This window comes from Heloderma suspectum, chromosome 4 (assembly GCF_057233095.1).
Source record: "Heloderma suspectum isolate Gila_16-S chromosome 4, 16-S_ref, whole genome shotgun sequence".
In the NCBI taxonomy this organism is placed as follows: domain Eukaryota; kingdom Metazoa; phylum Chordata; class Lepidosauria; order Squamata; family Helodermatidae; genus Heloderma; species Heloderma suspectum.
Genome location: NC_139461.1, coordinates 116,142,573 through 116,166,321, shown reverse-complemented (window position 1 = coordinate 116,166,321; position 23,749 = coordinate 116,142,573). Strand labels below are relative to the sequence as shown.

The 23,749-nt window shown below is 44.5% G+C and overlaps 1 protein-coding gene across 2 annotated transcripts in view; it reads left to right on the top strand.

The window, feature by feature from the left end:
* Positions 1 to 23,425, top strand: part of LOC146347341 (serpin B3-like) — a 41,102-nt gene extending 17,677 nt beyond the window's left edge. The window contains exons 1-8 of one of the 2 annotated variants that reach the window (XM_084850500.1): positions 4,748 to 4,786; positions 14,001 to 14,185; positions 15,839 to 15,889; positions 16,766 to 16,909; positions 18,696 to 18,813; positions 19,114 to 19,256; positions 19,596 to 19,751; positions 20,865 to 23,425. In XM_084850500.1, the coding sequence (XP_084706626.1) occupies positions 14,018 to 14,185; positions 15,839 to 15,889; positions 16,766 to 16,909; positions 18,696 to 18,813; positions 19,114 to 19,256; positions 19,596 to 19,751; positions 20,865 to 21,272 (1,188 nt within the window). In that variant the 5' untranslated portion in view covers positions 4,748 to 4,786; positions 14,001 to 14,017 and the 3' untranslated portion in view covers positions 21,273 to 23,425. Of the gene's footprint in view, positions 1 to 4,747; positions 4,787 to 14,000; positions 14,186 to 15,838; positions 15,890 to 16,765; positions 16,910 to 18,695; positions 18,814 to 19,113; positions 19,257 to 19,595; positions 19,752 to 20,864 lie in introns of those variants that run through there. The other variant, XM_084850501.1, reaches the window with a different exon arrangement.
* The last annotated feature ends 324 nt before the right edge of the window (positions 23,426 to 23,749 follow it).

Sequence of the window (23,749 nt, the reverse complement as noted above, 5' to 3'; positions counted from 1 at the left end):
CAGCGTTAGCTAAAGTTGTGCCGTGTCATTTGTTGTTGTTCAGTTGTTAAGTCGTGTCTGACTCTTCGTGACCCCATGGACCATAGCATGCCAGGCCTTCCTGTCCTCCGCTCTCTCCCGGAGTGTGCTCAAGTTCGTATTCATTGCATTGGTGATGCTATCTAGCCATCTCATCCTCTGCCGTCCCCTTCTCCTTTTGCCTTCAATCTTTCCCAGCATCAGGGTCTTTTCCAGGGAGTTTTCTCTTCGCATTAGGTGGCCAAAATATTTGAGCTTCAGCTTCAGGATCTGTCCTTCCAATGAGCACTCAAGGTTAATTTCCTTTAGGATTGACTGATTTGACCTCCTTGCAGTCCAGGGGACTTGTAATAGTCTCCTCCAGCACCACAGTTCGAAAGCATCAATTCTTTGTTGCTCAGCCTTCCTTATAGTCCAGCTCTCACAGCCATACATTACTACTGGGAAAACCATAGCTTTGATTAGACGGACCTTTGTCGGCAAGGTGATGTCTCTGCTTCTTACTATGCTGTCTAGGTTTGCCATAGCTTTCCTCCCAAGGAGCAAGCGTCTTTTAATTTCATGGCTACAGTCACCGTCTGTGGTGATCTTGGAGCCCAAGAAAATAAAATCTGTCACTGCTTCCATTTCTTACCTTCTATATGCCAGGAAGTGATGGGGCCAGATGCCATGATCTTCGTTTTTTTAATGTTGAGTTTCAAACCAGCTTTTGCACTCTCCACTTTCACCCTCAACAAGAGGCTCTTTAGATCCTCTTCGCTTTCTGCCATTAGGGTGGTATCGTCTGCGTATCTGAGGTTGTTGATAATTCTCCCGGCAATCTTAATTCCAACCTGTGATTCATCCAACCCAGCGTTTCTCATGATGTACTCTGCATATAAGTTAAATAAGCAGGGTGACAATATGCAGCCTTGTCATACTCCTTTCCCAATTTTGAACCAATCGGTTGTTCCATGTCTGGTTCTTACCTTTGCTTCTTGACCCTCGTACAGGTTTCTCAGTAGACAGGTAAGGCGGTCTGGTACTCCCATCTCTTTAAGAATTTGCCACAGTTTGTTGTGATCCACACAATCAAAGGCTTTAGCATAGTCAATGAAGCAGAAATAGACGCTTTTCTGGAATTCTCTTGCTTTCTCCATGATCCAGCGAATGTTGGCAATTTGATCTCTAGTTCCTCTGCCTCTTCGAAACCCAGCTTGTACTTCCGGTAGTTCTCGGTTCGCATACTGCTGAAGCCTAGCTTGTAGGATTTTGAGCATCACCTTGCTGGCATGTGAAATGAGCGCAATTGTGCGGTAGTTTGAACGCTCTTTGGCGTTGCCCTTCTTTGGAATTGGAATGTAAACTGACCTTTTCCAGTCTTGTGGCCACTGTTGAGTGTTCCAAATTAGTTGGCATATTGAGTGCAGCACTTTAACAGCATCGTCTTTTAGGATTTTAAATAGCTCGGCTGGAATACTGTCATCTCTGCTAGGTTTGTTGTTAGTCATGCTTCCTAAGGCCCACTTGACTTCACTCTCTAGGATGTCCGGTTCAAGTTCAGTGAGCACACTATCATGGCTATCAGGGACATTCAGATCTTTCCTGTATAGTTCTTCTGTGTATTCTTTCCACCTCTTCTTAATCTCCTCTGCTTCTGTTAGGTCTCTGCCTTCTTTGTCCTTTATCATGCCCGTCTTTGCACAAAACGTTCCCTTGAGATCTCCGATTTTCTTGAAAAAATCTCTAGTCTTTCTCATTCTGTTGTTTTCCTCAATTTCTTTGCATTGTTCATTTAAGAAGGCCTTTTTGTCTCTCCTTGCTATTCTCTGGAACTCTGCATTCAGTTGGATATACCTTCGCCTTTCTCCCTTGCTTTTCGCTTCCCTTCTTTCCTCAGCTACTTGTAAAGCCTCCTCAGACAGCCACTTGGCTTTCTTGCATTTCTTTTTCTTTGGGATGGATTGAGTTGCTGCCTCCTGAACAATGTTACGGATCTCCGTCCATAGTTCCTCAGGCACTCTGTCTATCAGGTCTAATCCCTGAAATCTATTCATCACCTCCACTGTGTATTCATAAGGGATATGATTTAGGTCATACCTGAATGGTTTAGTGGTTTTCCCGACGTTCTTCAATTTAAGCCGAAATTTTGCAAGAAGCAGCTCATGATCTGAGCCACAGTCAGCTCCAGGTCTTGTTTTTACTGACTGTATACAGCTTCTCCATCTTTGGCTGCAAAGGACATAATCAATCTTATTTCGATATTGACCATCTGGTGATGTCCATGTGTAGAGTCGCCTCTTGTGCTGTTGGAAAAGAGTGTTTGCTATGATCAGCGTGTTCTCTTGGCAAAACTCTATTAGCCTTTGTCCTGTTTGAAATGTAAACGTGCAGAACCTCCTTGCAAGAATTTTGTAGGAATCTCCATATACATGTGCTTTCTTTTCTGTCTTGTTTTCTTTGAATGAAGATGTGAATGCTCGGAATAAGCTGTGAAGTTTTCTTTGACACACAGGTATCGAGTTCAAGAAAGACAAGATGCAACACCTAGCTGATCATGCCAAATATATGGGTCACATATACTTGAGCGAGGAAGTGACGCTGGATGACAACGAAGTGGACGCCATCAATAAAATGCCTCCACCTGACGTCGACGATAAGAAAGGCTTGCAAAGGCTCTCGTGGACAGTCCAGTGCTTGGCTCAGTTCATTCCTAATGATTCCAGCCTGACAGCGCCGCTTAGGACTCTGCTGCCCGAAGGTATTGTGTGGCAAGGGGGTCCAGAAGAGCAAACAGCTTTCAACAAGCTCAAACAAGCCATTACTTCAGCTCTGGTGCTACGCTACGATGGCTCCACTCAGCTGTTGGAAATTCAGGCAGATGCATCTAAAAATGGCGTAGGAGCATGTCTACTATAGCAGAACCAGCCAATTGCCTTCGCTTCTGGGGCCCTGAGCAGATCTGAACAGAACTATGCACACATCGAGAAGAAACCGTGGGCCGTTGTCTTTGCCACGAGGACGTTCCACCAGTATGTTTTTGGCAGTGCTGCCAAAGTTCAGTCAGACCCTGAGCTACTGTAGGCAATCTTCTCAAAGCCCACAGGCTTCAACGAATGCTCCTACAGTTACAGATGTATGATTTACACACCATTTACACCAAAGGTAAAAATATCCTTGTTGCTGACACACTGTACATTGGAAGGTTCCAATCCCTACCTGGACTTACTGCATCTAAGGACCATACCAGTCTCTGGGTCACAATTTGCAGTGGCACACAGGTTGATGATCCAGCTGCTGCGGAGCACCCTGCCAGCTACAACGTCGGCTCTCATGCCGCGAATCCCCAATGGTGCCCATGAGCAGCTAAAGATTTGCCAGCCCTCCTGCCATAACTCTGTAGGTGGGACTGATGTTCGGTGTTCTCCTCCTCCCCTGGGTCAGTCCTGTGTTTCTATGCCAGTTATATTTGCTACCCTTTGAATAAAGATGTTCAACTGTTCTCCAGAAGTCTGCTGTGGTGAATGGTCAACAAACAGGTGTGCAATCACATGAGTAATGTGACAATACAAGAATACTAGAGTTTTTTAGATTGGGGAACATCCAATCCAATTATTGATATGTTGTATTTAGGGCAATATTTTGTCATAGAGTAATTCTACTTTCTCTGGCCTCAGAGTGTAAGCTTCCTGACCTGAACAAAGACTTGTGCCAGCTAGACATTGCTGTCAGTTCTGAAATAATGGCAAGCACTAAGTAAGTGTTGCCACCCAATCTCACCATGGAGCATTGGATTTCACCATAGAACATTCCATCTTGATGGAGACTTTGATGATGGCCAGCTTGCAAAAATAACAATGAATAAATAGAATTTAAATATCTAACTCTCTTCTACGTCTGAAAAAGCACCCATGTTCTGCAGTAATCATGCAAATCAGGTCTCTGTCTGTCCCTGATTTGAGCTTGGCAATTTACTGTGAAGTAATGTCACCACACTTTTACCGCAGGCCTTTCAGCTTGAAAAGTAAGTGTAGCACAGCCAGGAAAAGTCCTGGCGTGTGCTGTGCCTCACAGGAGATGGGGGCGGGGGTACAAGGAGGGCAAACTGCCCCCAGACAAGTAACTCTTTCCCCATCCCCCCCATCATAAGACCCCAGTGGTTCCTCGAAGGAAATGCACTTTTTGCATTCTTTTATTTATTTATGGTGTTTATATGGTGCCCTGTAACAAGATGTTCTTGGGGAGGCTCACACAATAAAACAGAGTAAAAAGAACCACAAGAAAGAATAAAGTAGAGATTTAAAAATAGCAGAACATCTAAATAATAAAAATCTAAAATCTCCAATAACTTTCAAAATAATTAAGACAGACATTAGAGAAATTATGTTTAGGATGAGGGCATTAATGTGAAATATACCACTCTTTCTCTTCCAGGAATGTAACCTGGCCCATGGAAATCCCCCTAAAATAGCTCCCTCCAGAAATTAGGAGGAAAAGTCTGCCTTATCTCTAATCATAAGTAACAACCTGTGTTATTAATTATTTGCCTCTTCAGTCTTAGATGCCTGCAATAAATAGAAGTGGTTTGACTTGCTCTTGCATAAATTCATTAGCATTTGAATTTCCAGGATCATGTATGCAAACCCCACGAACTTCTGGAGTTGCAAATGTGTGTAACACTGCAAGTGTTACGCAAACCTACAGTTTTAAATATCAGTGCCTCAGGAGGTTGGTACCATATTGGGTACACTTGTCAAGGAGTGTTAGAATCTCTTCCACAGAAGACAAGGTAAGTTTCATATAGGTATTGCTCTCTTATGTCAAATGAGGAAGAGAATCATCATCATCATTTTGGTTTAGCAAACTTGGAAAGTGGGACATTGTGTTTCCAGAAAATGGGGTATTTAGAAGTACAATACGGCAATTGTGTTCGTAGTTAAGACTGGCATAATAAATAGAATATTCTACAATGCACGTGTAAGCCCCAGCTGAAATGAATGGGTCTCGTACTTGCAGAGCGTTTTGAGGACTGCAGTTAAACTCCTCACGGCTATGTATGTCTTCCTTTGCCTGCAGCCCTTATAGATCCGGAGCACACAGGCTGAGGGGCATCCAGTCAGGTTTCAGTGGAGGGAAACTAGGTTCTCAGCAAAAGTTTAAAACGTCTTTCTTGCATTCACTCAGGATTCATTTGAACCCCCCCCCCCGCCCCCGTGTATTTCAAGTGCCATATGTCTTCATGTGTTTTACACAAATGTGTAGCACATAGGCTCATGTAATTCTTATAACAATAGAACCAGTGAGTTGCTAAAATATATAGGTACTTCTGAAGCATCATCATGTACATACCCCCTTCCTTCATCCTCTGGACAGGCTAGCTGTTAGGTGTTCCTTACAGATGACTTTGAGTAAAGACATCAACAGAGCAATGCTATGCATACCTACTCAGTAATAAGCCCCACTGAATTCAATGAGCCTTACTCCCAGGTAATGTGTGGATAGGATCGCAGCCTAAGTGAGCTGGGAGGCCATTGTAACTTTCCGACGAGATGACTCATTCACATATTTTAACGGTGCAATCCTACGCATGTATAGGCAGAAAAAAGCCCTACAACCCCCAGAATGCTTCAGCCAGCTATAATGGCTGGGGGATGCTGGGAGTTGTAGGGTTTTTTTTCTGTCTACAGTTGCATAGGATTGTGCCCTAAATGTATTAATTCCGACCTGATCTACATGTGCAGCTGGATGAGGTGGTAGAGCCCTGGGATGGTAGCATAGACTGTACCATTTCAGATTGGAGATGGGGGCAGGTGTCACAGTTTTGAATGTTCTTCTGCATAAGAAAAACAAAACACCCACAACATCTTGCAAGTAAAACACTAGCACACGAGGTAGAAACTTCAGCCTTTTCCTTCCTATGCTTCTACTTGTGAAAAGTAAGTTTGTTTTTTTACGTAAAGGATTTTTCAAATTGGGGATGTGCAATCTGTGCAATTTTGGTAAATTCAAATAAAAATGAACTGAAACAAAATTCTCAACCATTCCTACTTACAGTCTGAAGTGCTACAGTGGTTCTTCCATCGTATTCCCACATCACATGACTGCATGAGTAGACCAGATCCACTTAGTTCCCATGGAATTCCATATAAGCATGTTTGGAAAGATGGCCTTATTGCATTAAAATGAGATGGAATATATGGCATGATGTTCTTCTAATGTAGCTCATTTGGATGAATCAGTTTCCTTACTGTTAGGAATCTGACCATATCTCAATTATACTAATAGTTCTTTTAAGCCTTGATGGCTGGGAAACACCATGTCTATCCTAAAAAAATGTAGGGATGTACGAAAGACTTACCTGGCTCCGGGCCGGGCCGGGCCATCTGTGGTGGACGGGAGGCACTCCGTCCCTCCCCCTGGAATTCTCCCTGGACCGGCTCCACTCCGCGACGGCTCTGCGGAGCTGCCAGCCAGGGCCGGCTGCAGCCGGAGTTCCGGCTGCGGCCGGGCTGCTGCAGCCACAAATGGCGGCCATCGTAGAGGTCGCCATTTGCATGCTTGCAGTCAGCTGTGATAGGCTATGTAAGTATTTATGTAGCCTATCACGTCAAAGAGCAGGGACGCAAATGGCGGCCACTACGACAGCTGCCATTTGCGGCCGCAGCAGGCCGGCAATGGCCGGCCGGGAGACCAGCCGGAGCCGCCGCCGGAGCCGCCGCCGGAGCTGCCGCCGCCGCATCCGCCCCAGGTAAGCTCCGTCCCAGGTGGATTCTGCGTGGTGGCGGGGGGTGGGAGGCTGTTCCGCCATGGATTCAGTGGTTCTTTAGAATCCGGCCTCACTGGAGTCCGTGGCGGAATTCTCTGACATCCCTACAAAAATGACATCTGTCTGCCAGAACCCCGAACACTATTTTCATGGACAAAATCTGAGATTACCAGTGTTTTCTGTATTAAAAGGGGCTCTAGCTGAGTTGACAAAGCACATGCTTTGCATGCAGACAGTCCCAGGTTCAGTCTCAGGAGATCTCTACACCTCAGGTTTATTGTGCATTCATGGTTGCTCGCTCAGTAAATTGTGCGGGTCCATTACATGACGTCGTCATTTTCCAGTCATTATTCCACTATTTCCTCCCACCTATCCCGTGTTTTCCTCAAACAGAAAAAATGCGGTATTTTTCCAGATATGCGCAAATGGAGCACCATGTCCTCCCCGTGTAATTCTGCCCTGGCGTTAATGAAGGGCTGAGTGTGGTTGTTGGGGTCATGATGTTGAAGGTGGTGATGAAGGTCTGATGGGTGTTCAGCCTTCCTGTGCCTGAGCCATTTTTGGCTCTTCGCCATTTTCAGCCTGCTTGTTCAACACAGAGTGGCACAGCGGCAGCGGGGAGGGGGGCGGCAAAGTGGAGGAGCAGCAGAGGGGCCGAGCAGCAGGGACTGGCCAAAAGCATGGAAGAGGGAGGCAGGGCCTGGGGAGATCAGGGAGGGCTGTCCACATGTCAGTCCCCATCCACCAGTAACGTGCAGCGGGAGGAAAAGAGGCAGGAACCCAGGAGCAAGTATCGCTGAACCTGGAGCATGTGTAATGCCTCTTCATGGAAACATAACACTATGGGAATGGCCATCTACAGAGAAGGAAGTGTGTGTTAAGGGAATCAGTTGTGATCTTGCATTTAAAATGGAAGTGGAAAGCCCCATTTTAAATGCACGATTTTAGGCTGGTGTAGAAATCCCCTCAGTCATCTGCAGATAGGGCTGGAAAAAATCCTGCCTGAAACCCTGGAGAGCCACTAAGTTACTGATCCATACGAGGACCTGTCCTCTTATTTCATGACTGCATGACTTTTCTCAGGAAAACTTCTTTTTCTCAGTTTTCTTTGGTGAGGGAGTTTGTCAAAAGCCTTTTGGAAGTCCAAGTAAACAATGTCTACTGGCTCACCCCTGTCTACATGTTTATTGATACATGTTTCAATAAAGCTGTTGAGCTGTTCTCCAGAAGTCTGCTGTGGTGAGTGGTCAACAGAGGAGTGTGCAATCAGGTGAGTAATTGCACAAAGGACCTATGCAAGAATACTACTGGGCCTGTTCTCCATTGATATCCCAGCAACATGGTGTTGGCAGAAATAGAGTGCTTCAGGGCAATATATTCAACACCTGGGCGTGTTTCCATGCTATCGGCTTCACTTTGTTTGCAACTTTGTTGCGATGTTTCCCCAATCGCATCTTCTCCTTTTCCAGTTTCCACAGTGCTTAAAGTCCCAACTTGTCATCGCTGTAGCCTGTGGCTCTGTGCTGTTTCCACTGAGCTCTAATCAAATATTTTCTTGATTGCTGGGTGGAGTCTGAGAGGAGTCTGGGTTGGGTCTGATTACCTCATCAGTGTTCCCACCTCCTCGACCGTGTTTCCAGGACAACAAGGAGAAGCAAATGGAGGAGTATAGGTTTTTTTTAAAGGAATCAGCTTTGCTGTGAAGAGAGGCTTCCGCCCGCCCGCCCTCCTTTCCCCTGAAAGTCCAGATGCACCTACATTTCAAGAGAAAGCCTCATTGAGCACAATGGGAGTTACTTCCGAGTAGACACACATATGTTTGTGCTGGGGAAGGGGGGAGAACACAAAGAGGGAAACTAGCCCCCATTTTCACCCAGAGGACCGCATGGACCACAATGGGAGTTACTTCTGACAAGACAGTGTTGTTGTTGTTGTTGCTTATTACAGAGCAACAGTTGCTTATTTTTTTTCTAATTGAGGCATGATCTTTGAAGCTTCCAAGTTGTGAAGCTTCAGAGCTTAGAATCTTCGAAGATCATGCCTGAATTAGAAAAAAAACATAGCGGAGAAGCCACGATTCTGCGAGGATAACGCCTTAATTAAAAAACACACATCTGGAGCGGGGGATAGGAGGGAGTAAAACTTAGTCTCATTTGAAGGGATACAACAACCCCCTGCTCAGTGCAGGAAGCCTGATTCCCAGGCGGTCGCCCATCCAAACACTGACTGGGACCGACCCCGCTTAGCTTCCGAGATCAGACAAGCGCGTGCACATCCAGCCCTTTGCTTGTTGCTGAGGAAATGGGGGCTGCTGAGGAAGCTATGTGATTGGTAGCCAGAAGAAGACATGGAGCCATCGAGAGCTGTGATTGGACAGGAGGGAAATACAAACACAGCCACATATGGACAGGCAGGGGAGGGGACTACAACTGGATATGGTAGTGAAGGTGGAAAATCAGAGCACATTAAGGGGAAATACTGGGATATTAGGGTATTGAAAGCGGGAGCATGGAAGTGGGAAATTCCAGTTCCAATTTGAGGTGGCTACTGCATAGTGTGAAAGGTGGGTGGTGAAATCTCATTGGAAGCAAAAAAAAGGCTGTAAGTGTAGATCCAGCCCTAGTTTCTAAGGGTACATTTAGTATCACATGTAATGTGGTCATCACTTGGAACCTCATGCCTTGGAAACAGAACCAAAGGGACAGCCTTAGCACTATTACAGTTTAGAACATATATTAGTCTTCTATAAATGTAAAAACACATAATTATTGCCCCTGACACAGCTCTGGTTGTACCTGCCCAGCCATGCTCAGTAAATAGCAGCTGCAGATGGGGATGCGTATCCCGATCAGCATCAAAGGGCATCCCTGGTCAGTTCAGTGGGGACTAGATGAGGACTTCCATTGTGAATTTGCAATACTGTGAAACTCTCCCTTGCTATATCAGGCCAGACAGATTTTGCATAATTCTGATGTTACTTTGGCATTTTAGTAACACTCACCCCCACCCACCAAAACACTGAATTACCATTTTTAATGGTTTTTTTTAAATTTTATTTAAAGTATTACTATATTGGCTGTCATTATTCAATCACAGAGTGGTGTACAGCATGCATTAAAACAACAATTAAAATAAAATACAAAGAGACAAACAACAAGGCTAGCAATTCTAATCAGCAAAAGCCTGGGTATACAAAAATATTTTCAACAGGCCATCAAGTATGATGCCTGTTGCCCTGCAAGGCAGAGAAAATTCCAAAGGTGGGGTGCCACAACAGAAAAGGCCCTTGCACATTGGACTTCTGAACATTATCAGGCATCTGCTTTTTAGTTCATGGAAAGTAATCCTGAAGATGGGTGACTGCAAGGTCTCTACTCTAAATGGCTGCATTTGGACAATCATATCTTGACTTAAGAAGTTGAAATATGAATGCACTTTTTGCCCATGCACATTGCCTCCTTCCATCGTGACCCTCCATTAGCCAGGAAGTTTCGGATTAATCATAGTTTCCTGTCTCATCTGAACTGGGAAATTACAGGTACTGGCTATGTAACAAGTCAGGACCTTAAACTACACTTTGAAGATAGTTTAAGATCCTGGCTTTTCTGAAGCTGGTCAGCATAGTTTCCTGGTTTGCACATAATGATAAACTATGGTTAATAAAAGGTTTATTGGCTTATCAAGGCATGCTGTGAGGGGGTTGCATGGTAGAGAATTTTTAAAAGAATAATAATATCAGTGCTCCAAGCAAGAGTCTAAACACATCTCTAATTTGTGCATTTACATTGTTCAGCATGGCGCCCAGGTCCATTTGTCTATCAATACAGCTCCTTTCTCCACACCGTAAGGTATATTCAACGGGAAATGCTGCTGCACAGGTTGCAAATATGCATGAATTGTATGAATTGTCCTTGGAGTCCCCAAATAATCCCATTGCCCTTCATGAGCATTTGCTGACGGAATCATATCTCTTCAGAATTTAGAAGGGATGTGTTGGAAAGAGTGCTCAGCAAACAAGGGATCCCACTTTTGGAGGTTCGGCAGCAAATAAGATGATTACAAGTTCTTGCACAAGGCAAGGCTGCATATGTACGGCCCTCATATTAATGCAATGTCCTGTCCTGTGCTCACACAGGGAACTAGAGTGACTGTCCTAATAAGCCGCATGATTTCTATTTTGGATATTAGCTAATTCCTCTGCCAGACAAAGTTGCACCTCCTTATCTTACAAACAATATCCTGGGTTGTGCATAAACATGAAACCAAGTTCTGTTGTGACAGATACGGAGATGGAAACCACAGGTCAAAGCAAGTTTCAAACTGTCAGCATTTCCTAACATAAGCCCCGCACTATTTCCAGTACCTCCTTGTGAAGGATGTTGATTACATAGAGACTTGAGTGGAGAACTAATGTGACACTGAACGTCCAGGGTTATCCATTCTTGAAGAGGGGAAGGTTACATAGGAACATAGGTAGCTGCCTTATACTGAGTCAGACCCTTGGTCCAGCTAGCCCAGTATTGTCAGCACTGAGTGGCAGCGGCTCCTAGCTGCCTAGAATTGTTCCTAGCCTTACCTGGAGAGGCCGGGGTTCGAGCCTGGGGCCTTCTGCTTGCAAAGCATATGCAGACCATTGGTCCATCTTTGGAGCTGGCCTGGCTGCCGTCGCTGATTCGTGCTGCCATTAATGCGTCAATACTGATTAGGCTGTTCAGCCATCAGGTGCACAGGCAAGGTGTTGAGCCCCTAAGAAGAAGCTTTCGCCTTCTAAAATCAGCACATATTTATACCCTTTCTGTGTAGCAATTACCTCATAGCTAATATGATCTGCTGTCCCATAAATTAGGGCTCATAGTCTTAATTATGTCTTTGTTATTAAACATTCTTTAAAAATTGGAACATACATAAAAGCCTATCAGGCTAGATAGAATCCGTTTTGAATTATACTTTTGAGAAGATTACTTTTTACCCAAAATTTGCCAATTAAACCAAAGTCTGTACATTTTTCTAGACATCTATATATCGAGCTTTTTGATGCATATTCCTTAGACAATATCTTTTGCTCATTAATTGATAAGTACACTTTTGGCCTGGAATATTACAATCTCACACCTCTTTATTGCTCAGATAAACTTTTTGGCCCAAGTAATGGGGCTTTAAATCAGCACTTTCTCTTTGGATACCATCCAGGTCATCTTGACCATTGTTTTTATGCCAGTTACCGAGAATACATTGTGAACCTGCTTGTGTCTCTGTATCTTCTCTTTAATACAATTTTATACAATACTTCTTACTTATTCACATTTTCACATTCTTCATTCTTCATAATTAATATTTACCATTCGCATTTCATAATGAGACATAGTATATTGTTTTAAAACAGGTGGATTAATGTTTGGTCAATAGTCTTCCCAGCACGTCCAATAAAGCAAAGTCAGCTATTTCCTAAATCCATTACATTATATCTCTTGGTTCCGAGCACAGCCAGCTCAAACCAAGAGAAGGTAATCCACATTTACGACTGAATGTTGCACAACTGACCAGCTTGACTTGTAAGGATTTGATTCAAAGGGATGACAGTCCTTGCAGCAACTCAGGTGTAATTATGGAACAATTAGCCACATTCAGCCCTTTTGCAGCCCTGTGTGAAAACTGCTGTGTCAACATGGAGTGTTAGAAGTACAACATCTATGCCAGTACAACAATGCAGAATGTGCAATATTGCTTTTGCATTGCAGCAGCATAATGGTGGTACTGCATGTTAGGTTTCAAGTTACATAGAATTCTTCATTAGGCAAACAAGAAAAAGAGACATATCATAGAATGGTAGGGTTGGAAGGGGCCTATAGGACCATCAAGTCCAACCCCCTGCTCAATGCAGGAATCCAAGTCAGAGCATCCCTGACAGATGGCTGTCCAGCCTCATCTTCAATGCCTCCAATGTGGGAGAGCCCACCACCTCCCTAGGTAATTGGTTCCATTGTCGTATAAGTCAGGAGGATTTGCCTGATGTTCATCCGGAATCTGGCTTCCTGTAACATGAGCCCATTATTCTGTGTCCTGTACTCTGGGATGATCGAGAAGAGATCCTGGCCCTCCTCTCTGTGACAACCTTTCAAGTACTTGAAGAGCACTATCATATCTCCCCTCAGTCTTCTCTTCTCAAGTCTAAACATGTCCAGTTCTTTCAGTCTCTCTTCATAGGGCTTTGTTTCCAGTCCCCTGATCATCTTCGTTGCCCTCCTCTAAACCCTCTCCAGTTTGTCGGCATGCTTCTTAAAGTGCGGTGCCCAGAACTGGACACAGTACTCAAGATGAGAACTAACCAGTACTAAATAGAGGGGAACTAGTACTCCATGTGATTTGGAAGCTACACTTCTATCAATGCAGCCCAAAATAGCATTTGCAATTTTTGGAGCCATACCACATTGCTGGCTCATATTCGGCTTGTGATCCACTAAGACACCTCAGCCCTTTTCACGTGTCCTGCTGCCAAGCCAGATTTCTCCCATCCTACACTTGTGCCTTTGATTTCTTTTGCAGCAAAATGTAAGGCCTGTCTCATCCCCTGGACATTCCTGTGTTGGCCCAGACGTCTGCATTGGAGAAGCCACTGCATGAGCAGCTACTCACCTGGAAGCTTCCACACAACTGGAATGTCTCACAAAATCGTAGCTCAGACATTCTTGAGGCGGATGTCTGAGGCATGAGACCAGGGCCCCACGCAACACCACAGTCCCACTGCCCCCTTCTGCAGGCATTGTTTCTACACATGAAGAATTGAGGGCCAAAACGGACATTGCTTTAATGCTGTGTTTCGCAGCAATGTCTTTTTTCATTTTTCCTCTAGAGTAGGTGCAAAGCCTGAGATCTAGATTGTAAATGCCCCCTCTACCTCTCCCCCACATGCTAGGGTCCCAATCCAGACCATGTCATCCTCCACCCCACACCTCCCTTAGCATGAAAAGACAGAGCGTCTAGGCACAGAATGAGCGTCATGCCTATTCTGGCCCTGAATAGGGCTGCTGTTCCTAAGAAATTGCTGTGGAGAATGTCGTACGTTACTTCATGAGGCTAGAAGATATGACTGACAGGCATTGGGAAATGTGGTATAAACCTACCAATTGTTGACTTGATATGAAAGGCACACCATGCTGTTCATCTTCCCTTGTTCTTCCTCATTTTAAAAGACTGAGCAAGGGTCCCAGAAGAATAAATCTGTTGTTTTTTGTCTCAGATATCATCAGCTCCATCATGACTACCCTCGTCACTGCGATCAATGAATTTGGAGTGGATCTTTTAAAAGAACTGATAAAAGAAAGTCCTGAGGAAAACATCTTCTTGTCCCCACTAAGTGTCACGGCAGCTATGGCCATAGTCTGTCTTGGTGCCGCAGGTGACACTGCTGAGCAGATGGAAAGGGTAAGAAACCGGCCACAATTGTGCTCATGAAAAGTGTCACTTTATCCTAATCATATTGTCACAAGGGCCACCCATTCTCCCAGCTGTGTGGAAATGACCAGGACATGCATCCCACCGAGAGCTTTTCAAGTGAGCCTCTGAGCTGTTGCCCTGAATCTTGCGGAATCTCCCCTTGGGAGCACCTCCTCTCCCCAGCTGGCCTGTCCAATAAAACACCCTATTGTGCATGCACCCCACTTCTGAGCAGGGACAGCTGTAAGGGTCCCACCACTTACCTAGGTTTCAGTTCCCATAGAAGAGGGGTGCAACCCCTTTTGGCCCTGAGGGCAAGCAAGACTGGGATATTTGCTGTACAGGTGGACAAAAGTGTGTGTCTTGGCTGGGAGTGAGGAGGAGAATGGCCCTAAGCCCCACGCTCAGCAGCAGAGCACAGAGCAGTGGCGTTCTTTTGTTTTCAGCCCTGTGTTCTGAAGAACTCCAGAGCTCCTTGGAAGCTCCTCAAAGGTTCTTCAGTGCAGCAGGGCCAGAGCCACCCTTAGGCAGAGTGAGGCAGCTACTTCAGAGAGCCTGTGCCAGGGTATGGAGAGCAGTGGGGAGGTCTTGCAGGACAGAGCTGTGAGTGCAGAAGGCCTGACCTGCGTTCTCTAAGCTATTGTGCTGCCTTCAGGCGCAATGGAAGATGCTGTCCCATCGCCAGTGTTGAAATAAGGTTTAATTGTCAGTCTGGCCAGGTTCTGTGCATGGAACGGGGAGCCATCCTGTCCTTTGTCTCCGGCAGCAAAGTGTTAGTAGATCAGTAATTGTGAAAAAGCTTTCCCGAAGGAGAGCTTGTGCACCACAGCTTGGCCATCACAGCCATGGAGGGGGTCAGGGTTCTCTTCCAGGGGGCACTCTCCATTCACATCGGATAGGCATAGGCAAGCTGGTCGCCTTTAGGTCTACAAGTTCCATAATCACTGACCACTGGCCATGTTGGCCGGGGCTAATGGGAGGTGTAGTCTTATGTTTTGTTTTTTTACTTGAATTTGCCCCGTTTGCACCTCCGAACGCAAACACAAACGCTGGCACATATTTTGAGAGAAACCTGACATGTTCCTGAACTGATGTTTGAAAAATGCACACTTTAAAACATGCACTTTAAAAAAAAGCAGCATTTTCACACTTCAGTCTATGGGGGAAGGTGTGTGTTTGGAGGTGCCCTTTAAAGAATGTGCACTTTCCCCAGTCGAATGAAAAGAAAAACAGTTTGCAATCAAATGGCAGTGAGTCAATCTGAGCTTCACGGTGGAGTTTGGGAATTCCAAAAATCTCAAATACTGCCGATTTCTCCACCCCCGGATAGAGCAAGACATCCTTGCATGAATATGCGGCAGGATCTTGGCAGGGCTGCTAAGCACTATAGAAGACGTGCAGCAGGGAGACCTCAGGACCTTGCAGAAGGGAGAGCAGACCTGGAACTTAGAAGTGGTGTGTTGGGAATTTCAGGGCACAATCCAAGAAGACAAAACGTTTGAAATGCCCCAGACCATGAACGCCTATGCGGCATCCATTTGGACACAACAACTCCATCAACTTCTTAGTCACCCAACAAAGAACCCTCGTGCCTTGCACGGATCACAACGCTAGTCTCTCATTCTGTATTTTGCGTTACAGGTCCTTCACTTCAATGAGATCACTGCATCTGGAGGCTCTACGGACATGCCTGTAAGAGGATGGTCAAATATATCCCATCTACATCGATAATTCAGTTGGGGAGGGAACATATAGGCCTTGTCAAATTATCCTTCCAAAATGTTAGATAATCCCAAACCATAATCAGTTACAATAGTTGGAACTCGCTCAGCTTGGCGATGAAGAATCTGAGTTGCAAAGTCTCCTGGTCCAAATCTCACCTCAGTCAAGAACCTTTGATGTGGTTTCACCTCCAAGCCACTGTGCTCCCAGCCTCAGTTGCCCTTGTCTGCAGTATGGAGATAATACTAATCTATGTTACAAGGCGGCTATATGGATTTCTGAAATAACGTATGCATTGGAAATGTGCCACATAAATGCTCAATAGTACCAAATAGTTTGTTTCTTAATCTTAAACCATTTGGCATCCTAAAATTTTTATTCTAAACTATATCTGGATGGGCATAACATCTACACCAAAACTCAAGAATGCCTCTAAATCTTTTTTTTTAATTCAGTAACCTTCCTTTAGATTTAGCCATCTTAAAACCAACAGCTGAAACAGTCCTTAAAATAAATAGTTTATTGTCCAATGCAAGGCAAGAGTAGAAAAAGTATATCCCCAAGAATTATGCCCGATCTCCTACTCTGGCTGCATGGGAGGTTGTGTCTCTGGGCCCCAGGGGAATAAGACTGGTGCTCTCCAAATAAAAATCTTTGCAACACCCCTAAAAGCGTTTTTCTGGCAATTGTCATAAATAAGTTGTAGGGTTTCTTTGGTGTTGTGTTATATTTTGTTTTTTAATCATGCACAGCCAGTAGATCAATGGAAACACTAGTCTGGGGTATTTAGCGAGTGGTATTTACAAGAATAGAGATGACCTGCTAAACTGTCTTTGCTGTTTGAAGGTTACAGGGGCTCACTGTGATAAACCCGGGGGACCACATGTCCAGTTCAAGGCACTCTTATCAGCCATCAACCAGCATACCAAAAATTATGCTCTGAGTACAGCCAATAGGCTGTATGGATCAGACAAATATGAATTCCTGCAGGTAAGAAATGCTTTCCAAACCTCACGTGAACTGCATGGACCACATGAATTTAACATGCTATTTTTCCTAATAGTCAGTGGCCCAGATCCACTGTTCCTCATACATTTTTATTTATATGTCCCTTGAGGGGGACGGGGGGAGTGCAACCCTGTTGATTCTCCTGGACCTCTCAGCAGCTTTCATTGCCATCAAACATGGTATCCTTCTGGATAGGTTGTCTGGGTTGGGAGTTGGAGGCACTGCACTGCACTGGTCCCGCTCCTACTTGGATGGCCAATTCCAGAAGGTCGTGCTTGGGGATTTTTGCTCTGTACCCCGGCAATTATGCCATGGGGTTTCACAGGGCTCTATTTTATCCCCTAGGCTGTTCAACATCTTCATGAAAGCGCTGGGGGAGGTTATCCAGTGATGTGGACTGAGGTGCCATCAGTATGCAGATGACACCCAGCTCTACCTCTCTTGTTCATCAAACCCAGGTCAGGGAGTGGCTGTTTTGAATCACTGTCTGGGCACGGTAATGGACTGGATGAGGGCCAATAAACTGAAACTCATTCCAGACAAGACAGAGGTCCTGTTAATGGGTGATTTGTCTGCTGGCTAAGTGATGTTCAACCTGTTCTGGAGGGGGTTGCACTCCCCCTAAAGGATCAGGTTCATAGTTTGGGGGTGCTCTTGGACCCAGAACTGTCACTGGAGGCACAGGTGAACTCAGTGGCAGGGAGCACTTTTTATCAGCTTAGACTGGGATACCAACACAACGCCCTTTTCTGGACAGAGATAGCCCAGCTACAGTTATCCATGCTCTGATAACCTCTTGTCTAGATTACTGCAATGTGTTAAAGGTGGGGGTACCTTTGAAAATGGTCCGGTAACTTCAGCTGGCCCAAAATAGGGCAGCAAGGTTGTTAACAGGGACTGGCCAATGAGATCACGTTACTGCAGTATTTTCCAGCTGCACTGGCTGCCAGTGCATTCCTGGGCCCGATACAAAGTGCTGATACTAATTCAAAGCCCTTAATGGCTTGGGGCCTGGTCAGCTGAAGGATCGCCTCTCCCATGTGTTTGCAGCCAGACCCTAAGATCATCCTCAGGGATCCTTCTCCGGGAGCCCCTGCTGAAGGAAGTGAGGCGGGTGGCTATGAGGAAGAGGGCCTTTTCAGCTGTGGCACGCTGGCTGCGGAATGAGTTCTCTGGAGAGGTTCGCCTGGCACCATGTTGTGCTCCTTCCAACGCCAGGCGAAGGCCTTTTATTCTCCCAGTATTTTAGCATTTTCGCTTCCTAATCTTTTAGCTCTGGTGTTTTAAACCTGTTCTTTAAATCTCTGCATTGCTGCTACGTTTTATTCTGGTTGTACTGTTCACATTTTATATGAACTGTTCACTTTCATATTTTATATTGTTTTATGCTGCTCTTTGTGGTTTTAAGTTCTGTGCACCACCCAGAATGCTTTGGCTACTGGTAGGTATAGAAATGAAATCGATCAATACAATTTATTTATTTATTTGAAACATTTATTGGCCACCTTTCAGGGCAGAAGCCCCCCCCAGGCAGCTTATAGCAATGACATACATAAAACAGTTAAAATATTAAAAGTGAAAGAAACTGTCCGTGGCTGACAGACCATTAAACCAAGTGGACAATTCAGTCACAACTGGCTCGTTCTGTGGGTTTCAATGGGACTTTGTGACATTCACTTTAGCCAGATTGGAGCCTTCATGTTCTAGATTGCAGCTGATCAAGAGCCATCTATTACCTTTCTTCCTCCCTCTTTCTAATTCTGCGCAGCAATACTTAGATGGCACGAAGGAGCTGTACCTTGCCGAGTTGGAAAGAGTGGACTTTGTGCAGGCAACTGAGGAAGTTAGAGAGAAGATCAATTCCTGGGTTGAAAGCCAAACAAATGGTAAGGAAACACAGGCTAATTCTCACTTAGTTTGCAACTGATCAGCTAGGAATACTCAGTGATTTAAATAGCCACGTTTCGGACAGCACTATGCGAAAGTCTCCTTAAAGGGATAGATGTACCAAGATAAAAGACAGGACCTTCTGCTCTATTCGTGTTTGCTGCTCATTCTGGACTAGTTTGACGTTTTCTGTGTTCCTCCCTAATACTGTTTAAGATTGCATTATATAAATGAGAACCTAATTGAAAATGCATAACCATCTCAAGGTAATATTTTCTCTTGAATTCATTTTTGAAAAGGTAAAATCAAGGACCTGTTTCCTCATGAGTCTATCAGTCCATCAGCTATCTTGGTCCTAGTGAATGCTATATACTTCAAAGGAAAGTGGAAGCTGGAATTTAATAAAAAGGACACCCATGAAGCATTTTTTTGGACTGAAAAGGTACTGTATATCTGGAACCTTGTGGGAATGAGCATTTATCTACTGCGCCATCCAAAAATCATAGAATCAATCATAGAATCATAGAATAGTAGGGTTGGAAGGGGCCTACAAGGCCATCGAGTCCAACCCCATGCATACCTTCCCTCTTGTACGTGGTGGGATACTTATACATCAAGTGTGGTTTTATACTGTCTTGGCAGAAGGTGGTCTGGACTAAAACCTTAAAATGTTGGAAATGATTACAACTGGCCAACCACACGCAACATTTCATAGAGCATACTGCCACTGTTTTTGGTAACTCTGCTGCTTTACATGAAAGTGCTGCTTTATTTATTACAGAATGAGCGCAAAACAGTGCAAATGATGTCCCAGGAGGGTCTGTTTCATCTGGCCAAAATAGCAAATCCACCAATGCAAGTGCTTGAGCTTCCCTATGATGAGGATGAGCTGAGCATGTTCATCCTTCTGCCGGATCACAAAGGAACTCTGGCCCAGGTAAGTTGATTCGATTTCTGAAATGTTTAAGGAACAGTTGAACTGTTAAAACTGTGCAGTCGAAAGTAGCGATACATACATTTCTGATACTCTGCTCGCTGAGAGGAAGAATAGGGTAAATCATTCAACAGATCCCCCCCGCAACACACACTTCAAAAAAAACCTTGTAAAACCCGAGAGATATTCGAACAGTTCTTTCTATTCTTAAATGGCTCTTGAATAGCAATTCAGTTGTAATTTTATAATTTTAAAACTCGGCATGGCAATCCTGTAGGCCCACCATGCCGGTGTCTGTGAATGCTGACACATCTTTGGATGCAGCTGGCTCAAGTGGAACATACTACTAATGCTACCACAGTTATTTAAAATATTTTTAGTGGCCCAGAGTCACACTGAACTATAAATGGGTGACATGAATGAGCAGGAGGGACCCCCAGTGAGCCTCAGGCTCACACACCACCCTCTCTCCTCTCCTCCTCTAGCACAGCCGTGAGGAGGAGTATGGGAGCCTTTGGTTCCAGTTTTGATTAACCACACCTTGCCATGTCGTTCACACCCTGAACTGTGGTTAAGAATTTAACTTAACTAAACTTAAGAATTGTTAGTTTAGACAAGTCAGCTTGAGTAACTATGTTTAAAATTAGATTGGTTGAAACTAAGCATGATTAGTGTTAGCCACAGTTTGTTGGCCGTGATGGCATGACAATTCATGGTCAAGCAAAAGTGGAAACAAAAGCTCCCAAACATCTCCTCGCAGCCACATGGGAGGAGAAGGGCTGGAAGAGCTCATGAGCCCAAGGCTCACAGCAGCGTATTCCTTCTCATTCACATCTCGCTAACCTATGCCTTAGCATGACGTGGAAATGAAGCCATGCTGTTTTAAGAGATTTTCATCCCCAAATACAAAGAGAAAAAAACGTTTTTTGAAGAATGTCATGTTTCTGCAGATAACCCAAGTAATACAGAGTTTTGCAAAGAAAGGTTTGTTGCAAATGTCTCTGGAGAAATATGATTTGCCTTCCCTTAACGTATGCACGTTCATCTTCCTCTGTCTCACAATATACTTTTCACTCGCATCCACTTGGCATTGATCTCTCTGTTTTTACCTTCCAGCTTGAAAGGGAACTCACCCATGCAAAATTACAAGAATGGACCAGTTCAGCAAATATGCAAAAACAACACATGAAGGTTTCTGTACCAAAGTTCAAGCTGGAAGAAAAGTATATTCTCCATCCAACTTTAAAAACTCTAGGAATGACAGATGTGTTTAGTGATGAAAAGGCTGATTTATCCTGCATGTCAGGAAGCCGTGGCCTGGTTGTCTCCCTGGTCATTCATCAATCTTATGTTGAAGTCAATGAAGAAGGTACAGAGGCAGCAGCTGCCACTGGGGTGACAGTGGGTCCAACAAGCATGCCAGTTCTTCAAAAGTTTACAGCTGATCACTCATTCATGTTCTTCATAAGTCATAGTGGAACGGGGATCATGCTCTTCAGTGGAAAATGTTCCTCACCAGAATAGGTGTTTCAATAAGAGCAAGCACGGTAACAGTTGTTGTGAACCCAAGATGTTACAGTGTTGAAAAAAGTGAATATATTCTTAATTCTGTCTTCCATTTGGCTAACATGTCTAATTTTTGCCCACTTAAGGACAAACTCCTAAGATTGATCTTTCCTTTGCTTACCTGGCCAAGCCCACTGTAACACATGACTCCTTTGTGGGCCTGTCTTCTTCTTCTCTGCAGTGAAAAGGGAAATGTTGTGCACTACAGTTCTTCTGCTCAGGGAAGAGAAGACCTTCCACACATGGGCTTTAGCCAGAAGAAATGGGGTGGAGGAGCGGGGAGGGCAGCACCACTTCTAACTCTCCCGCCCCAAACACAAACAAATCCAAAGAGGGGGATGAAGAAAATGGTGTGATTGATTTATGAAAGTTCGCCAACCTGCTTTTGTTATGCATAATGCGTTTCGAGTAAAACAAATTTTCATGATAGGCAATAGCCACTCCCAGTCTCAAAAAAGAGTAATTCCTCCTTTTACCATCTTAATGAAAATTATGCTTTTTTTCTTCAGCACCTCTGAGGTGGTCTCATTATTGTTATTATTTTGCTTAGCCAGAAGGAAACCATTGCCTAAATCAGGAGTGGAGAAACTCAGGCCCAAGGACCAAATCTGACCTCCTGTGGTCCCAATCTAGCCTCTGGGGTTATGCAATTGGCCATATCCCTTTTCCCCAAACACCAATCATTTGGTGGTTTCCCAGCTTTTGTGCAGTTTGTTTCTCAGTCTGAAAGATTGAAATGCCTCTCCTAAGGCTTAGTTACTGGCAGAAACAGCATCAATATGCTAGAGGTGGGGGGTGTATTTTTGTTCCCATCCCTTTTGCCTTAGCCCCCACCAACCACTGGGATGTGGCACCTGAGAGCTTCTCTGAAACTGCATTCCACCCTCAGGCTGAAAGAGGCTCTTTACTCCTGGCCTAAATGAAGGCTTAACACTACTTATGGCCCCTGGAGTGTTAATAATGTTCTTCCCAAACATATGTAGCAGTAAACAGAGGAATGAGGGGAGATTATTTCTCTATACCCCTATATAGTCACATTTGATTCTTCTGAATAAGGGGTTCAACACCGGCCATGCCTAATCACTCCAGGAATTGTTTAGCGGAGGGCCCTGGTCTGCTGGCATAAATACGGTTCTCTCGCAGTGCAAACCTATACATGTCTACTCAAAGGTTAGTCTCATTGAGTTCAGTTGGGCTTACTCCCAGGAAAGTGGGTAGATAATTACAACCTAATGGTGCAATCCTTAAGAACGTTCCATTGCTTTCGGGTAAATTGAAGCATTTATCACAGTTCTGTGTATGTTTATCGGGAAGTAAGTCTTACTTTGTTTAAGGAGGCTTTCTCCCTTGTAAGTGTGTTTAAGACTGTAACCTTTACTTCCCTTTTGCTGGTGGAATAAAGTATTTCAAACTACACAAGCAAAAGAGGCAAAGTGCCTCAGCTTAAATATCTTGAGATTACTTCCAGTAATAATAGAGTGGAAAGTAACTTCCCAATGTGGCATAGTAATTTCCTAGCAAGAAATTACGAGAAATATAGGTTTTACAAGGAAACATCAGTACAGTAATATCACAGAGTACAGTTTACCATAATATTCTAGAATTACCCAGAATCCAGGGGCAAATTCCTGGTTCTTCACTCCCTGTGCAAAACCTTTTAGGGCTGGGGAGTTGGACTGCAGGCTGGCGGGCCAAATCCAGCACACCTGGGATTCCAGTCCAGCCATCTGGGGTTCCCCTTTCCCTGGCTTCATTTCCTTCCCCCAGCTGCTGGTTATATGATGGTTTTCCAGTTTTTGTGTAGTTTTACTTCATTCTAAAAGGTTGAAATGCCTCTCCTAAAGCGTAATGACTTGCAGTAGGAGCTTTAAACTAAAATATGCTGGTATTTCTGGCCCTTTTTCTTTTGGCCCAGCCCACCACTGAAATGTGCCCCCCAAGAGCTTTTCCCACATTTGGCCCACAGGCTGAAAGAGGGAAATTTTAGTCATTGGTTCAGTTTCCACAAGATGTTTTGTGAGGTTACCAAGCTGAATGGGTTCTGTGAAAATTCTTGAAGACTGAAATGTAGCAACAACATCTAAATAAAGTGAGACATTACAAATACTGGGGTTTGTAGTGATTAACACACAACACATGAACCACAAGATCAGCATTTCAGTCTGCAGGCATCTCCTGCATCTGGATCAGAGTGGCCATTTTTCCATCCATCCAAATGGGGCCCTGTGCTTTTCGGCTGAAGGACAGCTGAAATTTCAGTGGGTGATTCCCTCCTGCCCGCCAACACACATTTCCACGCATAGTGGGGCTATATGCACTACTTTTATTTACTGTCATGCAAGTGCATATGGCTCCTATTCAGTTTGGGACTGTGGTGCTGCAGAAGAGGAGGTTTTAACTTTCCCAACTTCCCATTTTTATAATGGGGGGTGGAA